This window comes from Amblyraja radiata, chromosome 24, assembly GCF_010909765.2.
Source record: "Amblyraja radiata isolate CabotCenter1 chromosome 24, sAmbRad1.1.pri, whole genome shotgun sequence".
Classification (NCBI taxonomy): Eukaryota; Metazoa; Chordata; class Chondrichthyes; order Rajiformes; family Rajidae; genus Amblyraja; species Amblyraja radiata.
In genome coordinates, this window is record NC_045979.1 from 34,902,781 (window position 1) to 34,910,573 (window position 7,793).

The 7,793-nt window shown below is 44.1% G+C and overlaps 1 protein-coding gene across 1 annotated transcript in view; it reads right to left on the bottom strand.

The window, feature by feature from the left end:
* ampd2 (adenosine monophosphate deaminase 2) overlaps nt 1-4,667 on the bottom strand; it is a 118,583-nt gene extending 113,916 nt beyond the window's left edge. Inside the window, exon 1 of the mRNA XM_033042899.1 lies at nt 4,446-4,667. Within this exon, the coding sequence (XP_032898790.1) occupies nt 4,446-4,455 (10 nt within the window). The 5' untranslated portion in view covers nt 4,456-4,667. The remainder of the gene's footprint in view (nt 1-4,445) is intronic.
* Nucleotides 4,668-7,793: the final 3,126 nt, after the last annotated feature.

Genomic DNA, 7,793 nt, shown 5'->3' on the forward strand with positions numbered 1-7,793 from the left:
GAAGTTCGCGCTAAGTACGCGCTAAATACGCGCGTGACGTCATTTGCGTCATACTCACCATTCAGCTGGGCAGGAGGCTGGCCGACTAAATTTGGGCGTCACACATCACAATCCATCTCATTGAGGTCAATATTTAATTAAGGAATTAACAGTTCACCCACAGCGAAAAAGAGTGGTGTTAAGATGAATTTCTTTTGACTTCTGATTCCCAAAATCTTTTTACTATTTACAAAGTACAAGTTGGAAACTTAATGGAATACTCTCTCTTCTCCATTAAAAACTCCAGAGTTCATGAGCAACCAGGACAAATCAGCCCACTTGATTGTCATCACATTGATCAGCCTAACCATTGATTCCTATAACCATTGACATTTCTATGTCAGATCGGAAGAAAATGTGAGCAGGAGTATATCTCTGTCCCGAATTCCTTCTCTGTGCCAGATCTCTATCCCCCAATCTTTCAAAAATGTATCAACCTTCCCTCTAAATATTTCTTATGAGCAACTCTCTAGGGCAGACAATTCCAAAAGTTCCATGTGGACACAATGAAATGCAGGTGTTGGAATCGTGCGTAGACACAAAAGTAACTCAACAGATCAGGCAGCATCTCTGGAGGAAATGGACCGGCAATGTTTCGCTGCGGATTCTTCTTTAGACACCAGTTCAGCGCTTTCGAAATGTGCCATGGAATCTTTCACTTCCATCTGGCATTGCAGACGGGGTGGAAGTTTGCAACCTTCACGTGGTCCGCCCTGTTTCGACGAATGCAATCAACCCGGCGTGCACAATCAAATAAGATCAAATAGAACAAGTTGTCCTGCAACTTTAGGCTGTGCACGCCATACGCAAAAAGAAGAAGAACCATTGCAGACATGGCTTCACTCAAATGGCAGATCAGAGAAAGGTGTTTTTTTTTTTTTTACATCTTCTGTGTACATTTTGGATCCCCAATGCACTTTGTCCATTGTCATTTAATAAAGATATTCTATTTTTAAAATTGCCTCTGCTTCCATCTATTGGCCACAGTGTACATAGCATATTAGTGTTTCTTCCAATTAAACAAACTCCACCCTACATTTTACCCAGATGTATATTTAATCTTGTTCAAGAAGGAACTGCAGATGCTGGAAGATCGAAGGTACACAAAAATGCTGGAGAAACTCAGCGGGTGCAGCAGCATCTATGGAGCGAAGGAAATAGGCGACGTTTCGGGCCGAAACCCTTCTTCAGACTGATTTAATCTTACTGAGGCACACCAACAACTAGCACTATCATCAAGATTGGGAGATAACCAAGAACTCACGAACTGGAACTATTATGCTACAATGCTGAGAAACTATATTTTGTACTCTTTCTCTTCGCTCTATCTATTCTGTTTGATTGTATTTGTGTATAGTATTACTTGATTTGATCAGATAGCACACAAACAAAGCTTTTCTTAATACTTTAATAAATAGTACTGGACAATAATAAACCCAGATCAAAAAGCTGGGCCAAAATCCTGAGGCAATTCATTAACATTTTATTTGGCAAAACTTCAAACAATGGCTAAGGACACTCTCGACAAAGGGTTTGATCATCAACTTCATAAATCCACCCATGTTGCTGCAACTCAAGCCTCTCCTAGTGGGGTAAATAGGTCACACCTTATGGTCCAGGTTTGAGTCCGTCTCCAATGGCATGGCTAATTTCTACACATTACAACACACAATGTGACAGAGACACAAGAGACTGCGGACGAGCAAAATGCAAACTACTGGAGGAACTCAGAACGTTAGGCCGCATTTGTGAAGAGAAATGTGACCAGGGTGAAATTCTGAAAGCACACGGAAGCACAGATACTGGAATCTTGAATAAAACACAAAGTCCTGGAGTAACTGCAGTTTTTCTACTGCAGTTGTACAGGGCCTTGGTGAGACCACACCTGGAGTGGTCTCCTAATCTGAGGAAAGACATTCTTGCCATAGAGGGAGTACAGAGAAGGTTCACCAGACTGATTCCTGGGATGGCAGGACTTTTATATGAAGAAAGACTGGATAGACTCGGCTTGTACTCGCTAGAATTTAGAAGATTGAGGGGGGGATCTTATAGAAACTTACAACGTTCTTAAGGGGTTGAACAGTCTAGATGCATGAAGATTGTTCCCGATGTTGGGGAAGACCAGAACAAGGGGTCACAGTTTAAGGATAAGGACTGAGATGAGAAAAATAAAATTCACACAGAGAGTGGTGAATCTGTGGAATTCTCTGCCACAGAAAGTAGTTGAGGCCAGTTCATTGGCTATATTTAAGAGGGAGTTAGATGTGGCCCTTGTGGCTAAAGGGATCAGAGGGTATGGAGAGAAGGCAGGTACAGGATACTGAGTTGGATGATCAGCCATGATCATATTGAATGGCGGTGCAGGCTCGAAGGGCCAAATAGCCTACTCCAGCACCTATATTCTATGTAACCCAGCAAGTCAAGCAGCATCTGTGCAGTGTAATCATGTATTGGCTTGCTGCTGACTGGTTAGCACGCAACTAAAGCTTTGCACTGGACCTCGGTATACGTGACAATAAACTAAACTAACTACACACATGGATAGGCAACGTTTCAGGTCAGGACCCTTCTTCAAACTGCAGCGTTCTTGCTGCGTGCATGCTTGTGAACGTGTCCACATTTGCATCCACCCATGCCTGAGAGGAGATGATAAGACGTGGAACTTTTTGTTCAGTCTACTTTCCAACCCACAGCCCACACTATAAGCTCCCACTCAATTAACCCTTCTCATACCAGTAGAGCTAATAGGATGTTTCAATCCCTGTAATGTCGGCACTCTTGATATTGGCAGTGGGATTAGAGTGGTGAAAGGTAGGGTAGGTACATAAGAAATTGAAGCATTCGCCCCTTCTACTCTGCTGTTTGATAACAGTGGTTGTACTGATCCAAGTTTCAACATTTTCCCACCTGACCTACGTTTAGACACATGACTATGCAAGGAATGGAGTTATGTGGAGGCAGATAGGAGTTGGTATTGACATCACGTCAGGCACACACATTGTGGGCCAAAGGGCCCGTTCCTGTGCTGTTCCATGTTCTCCATTCAATTCCATTTACAAACCCTTAGTAATTTGTTAAAATTGATGCTTGAGGTTGCATACCAACAAGGCCAGCATTTGTTGACCATCCACCATAGAAACATAGAAACATGGAAAAATAGGTGCGCGTGTAGGCCATTCAGTCCTTCGAGCCAGCGCCGCCATTCAATATGATCATGGCTGATTATCTAAAATCAGTACTCCTGTTCCTACATTTTCCCAATATCCTTTGATTCCTTTAGCCCCAAGAGCTAAATCTAACTCTCTCTTGAAAACATCCAGTAAATTGGCCTCCACTGCCTTCTGTGGCAGAGAATTCCACAGATTCACAACTCTCTGGGTGAAAACGTATTTACTCATCTCAGTCCTAAATGGCCTACCCCTTATCCTTAAGAGACTGAAAAGTCTCTTAAATGCCACTATTGTATTTGGCTCAACCACCATCCCTGGCAGCATGCTCCCGCGTAAAGGAATTGCCCTGCACATGTCATTTAAATGTTGCCCCTCTCACTATGCCCTCTAGCTTTCATATTTCCATCCTGGGGGAAAATGTTCTGACCATCTACCTATCCATGCCTCTCATAATTGTATATACTTCTTTGAGATCTCCTCTCAACCTCCAGGGTACCAGAGATTTTTCCAATCAATGACCATTCCCATTTCTGGCCAAACTATGGAATGTCATTGACCAAGTAGATGACCACAGGATTTGTGTCACTGTGAAATCACTGTACCATAAAGCCATAAAATATAGAAACATGCCCTTCGGCCCAAATTGCCCATATCGGCCAAGGTGCCCCATCTACTTTAATCCCACCCGCCCCTGTTTGGCCCATGTCCCTCCATATCCTCAAAACGTTTCCCATCATGTACCTGTCCAAATGCCTTTTAAGTGTTGGCTTGGAAGCAACTAACAGCAGATGCTGGTTAATACACAAAAGGACACAAAGTGCTGGAGTAACTCAGGTCAGGTAGAACCTCTGGAGAACATAGATAGTTGACCTTTCAGGTCAAGACCATTCTTCAGTGTTGGTTTGGATGCTTTTGGTATTGATAATGCGTAAAGATTTTGAATCCTTCATTAAGCTGAGCTGCACATTCTTTTGGCAAAACTTCCTCCAAATATCTCAATACAAACTAAACTCAAGACTGGAGGGCTTTTTTTCTCTCTCACTCACACACACACACAGAGAGAAAGTAAATCATGAGAGAAATGTTTGCAAAATAATCAGCTTTGGATCAGTCCTGCTTCAGTAACATTTACAAGTGTATCCAAAATCCTCCTGTTATTCCAAAATCACCCAGAACTGGGCGACCGTGTTTTTCCACAAGGCGGTGGCATTACATAATTTGTGATGTTTCACTCACCGGTGCTCATGGTGGAAACTTTTCTCCAAACTGCAGGCGGACGGAAATGTTGACAAACGCACCGGGAGTAACCTCTTATTGCCGCCGATCAATTACATCCCCAGCCAAGACCAGGTAAAATGCCAGGACTTCGAAAAGGAAACGCCAGTGGCCCGTGAAACCGATCAGACGACCAGAGAGATCACAGGCAGATTCTGGCCGATTGAGAGCATTCGCTCGGAACTTGCCAGCTCTAGGATCTTTGCTTGCCAGGCGCAGGTTCCCCTTCCGCTAATAAAAAAAAATTCTGCGGGTGTGGCCAGAAATGCATCAACTAAACATTGCTGCCCCAGCGAATGTCCGGCAGCAAAACAAGCCGCTGTAACCTGAGATATCGCAGCCGGAATGCAAATAAAAAATAAACTAGTCACCAATTCACGCTGAGAAATGGGCCAAATGCAGGCAACTGGAACTCGCTCCAAGAGGCAACGTGGACGGCATGGACAAGTTGGGCCGAAGGGCCTGTTTCCTCGCTGTTTCTCTAGTCCAAACTATACTAAAGTCGACAAAATGTGTCCAAATGTCTTTTAAATGTACCAATTGTACCCTGCACTTCCGGCAGCTCATTCCATATGTGAAAAGCATGCCTGCAAAATCCTTGACAACCCTTTCTGCACCCTTTCCAGTTTAATTACATCCTTTCCTTATATGTTTAAGAAGGAACTGCAGATGCTGGAAAATCGAAGGTTGACAAAAATGCTGGAGAAACTCAGCGCGTGAGACAGCATCTATGGAGCGAAGGAAATAGGCGACGTTTCGGGTCGAGACCCTTCCTCCTTTGCTTATATGGTGATCAGATGGTGCACAATATTGAATGTTCCACAATACTCCCATTTTCAGTGATTAACCTTCAAACACCCCCCCCCCCCCCCCCCCCCCCTCCAGCCGACTATTTTTCCCCTTTCTCTTTGCCCCATCTGGATGCACACCTATTTATCCCTTTCCCTTAACCCCCCGTCCCTTTAGACCCACATTCCTACTTCTGCTGTCCCATTTCACGCATCTTCTCTCCTTATCTCGCTAGCTTTTGTATTTTTATCTATGATTCTTGTCCAAACATCTGCTAATCAGTGGGCCAAAGGGCCTGATTCCATCCTGTGTGTCAAAACTCAACGATACAGAAAGCTGATAGATTTGATTGGCCAAATGGTTCATTCTGTGCAAAATTATACCAGACAATGCCACAAGATAGGAAAGATGACATCATATGCACGGGCTATCCGTGAGTAGTTACGCCAAAGTGCTTGACTATATCTCCAAACCCCAAAATTCTTCTGGCACCCAAAGGCCTATCCATCTCAGTCTTCGACACACTCAACAGGCCAAACCCAAAACTTACCCAACACAGCAGCATGGTGGCTGTTGCTGCCTTACAGCGCCAGCGACCTGGGTTTGATCAGACTATGGCTGTGTCTGCACAGAATTTGTATGTTCTTCTTATGTTTGCATATATTTTCACTGAGTGCTCCGGTTTCCGCCCACATTTAATCAAGTATTGTCTTTCTGCTGACTGGTTAGCACTGTACCTTGGCACACATGAAAAAAAAAACTCAAGCTCAAACATTCCAATGATGTGCAGATTTGTAGGTTAAGTGCCTTCAGTAAATTGTCCCTAGTGTGTAGGATAGAACCAATGTGAATGGGTGATCATAGAGTGATACAGTGTGGAAACAGGCCCTTCGGCCCAGCTTGCCCACACCGGCCAACATCTCCCAGCTACATGAGTCCCACCTGCCCGCTTTTGGTCCATATCCCTCCAAACCTGTCCTATCCATGTAACTGTCTAACTGTTTCTTAAATGTTGGGATGGTCCATCCCTCAACTACACCCACCACCCTTTGTATGAAAAAGTTACCCCTCAGATTCCTAATAAATCTTTTCCCCTTCACCTTAAACCTATGGCTTTGGTTCCCCTCACCTACTCATGTGCATCTACCCAATCTATTCCTCTCATGATTTTATACACCTCAATAAGATCACTCCTTATCCACCTGCGCTCCAAGGATTAGGGTCCCAGCCTACTCAAAAGAGAGTTAGATAGAGCTCTTCGGGGTAGCGGAATCACGGGGTATGGAGAGAAGGCAGGAACGGGGTACTGATTGTGGATGATCAGCCATGATCACATTGAATGGCGATGCTGGCTCGAAGGGCCGAATGGCCTACTCCTGCACCTATTGTCTATGTATCTATGTACTCAATCTTTCCCGATAGCTCAGACCCTCTAGCCCTGGCAACATCCTTGTAAATCTTCTCTGTACCCTTTTCAGCTTGACAACATCTTTCCTACACATGATGCCCAGAACTGAACACAACAGACCTGGTCAGCAAGGACTCGGTGGGCCGAAGGGCCTGTTTCCACGCTCTACACTACACTAATCTAATATAAATATCATTGAGGAAAATGATGAGGCTATGTTACAACACTGGTGTAATTTCAGTGACTGGCATGAGGCTCTGCTCAGTTATGTAATTCGAGTTTTGCCCTTGGACAAGCCAGAGATGGATCCAAGTCAAGTCGAGTTTACTGTCACATGCACAAGTACAGTGAGCTACCAGATGCAAAAACAATCTTGCTTGCAGCAACGCCACAGGCAAATAGACTAAAACACACAAAATCATCCATTCCACATGACCTTTACATAAATTAATCATAAATTATGTAAGACATCTAAATGAAAAAAACAAGATATCAGCACAATACACAATTTAAATAAAACGTCCATGTTAGTGCAAGAGTTGATCCACGGTACTCTATTATCTAGGTAAGATTAGAACGGCACAGTGCCACAATGGTAGAGTTGCTGCCATACAGCGCCAGAGACCTAGGTACAATCCTGATGACGGGTCCTGTCTGCGTGGAGTTTGTACGTTCTCCATGTGATCATGTGGGTTTTTGCTGGGTGTTCTGGTTTCCACCCCCACTCCAAAGGCATACAACTTTGTAGCTAATTGGCTTTGGTTAAAAAAAAAATCAAAAATAGACTTTATTCAAGTAATAAATATATACAATACAGAACCATGCAAAAAAATTCATCCGACATTCTCGGAAGCTATACAAACATTCAATTCTGTTTACACAAATTACACAAATGTAACCCTTGCCGCTCATGTGGCCCACTGGAGTGGAATCCCTTCCCTTATTTTTGAGGGGCGTCTCCACCACACCCTGCCCCCCATGTCCAGCAGCGGAAGGACCGCAGAGCCTTGCTGTTGGCTGCACCAAGCTTCAGTGCGTCCTTCAGCACATACTCCTGCAGTCTGCATTCATTGAAAGGTACAGCATGGAAGTAGACCCTTCACCCCTTTGCG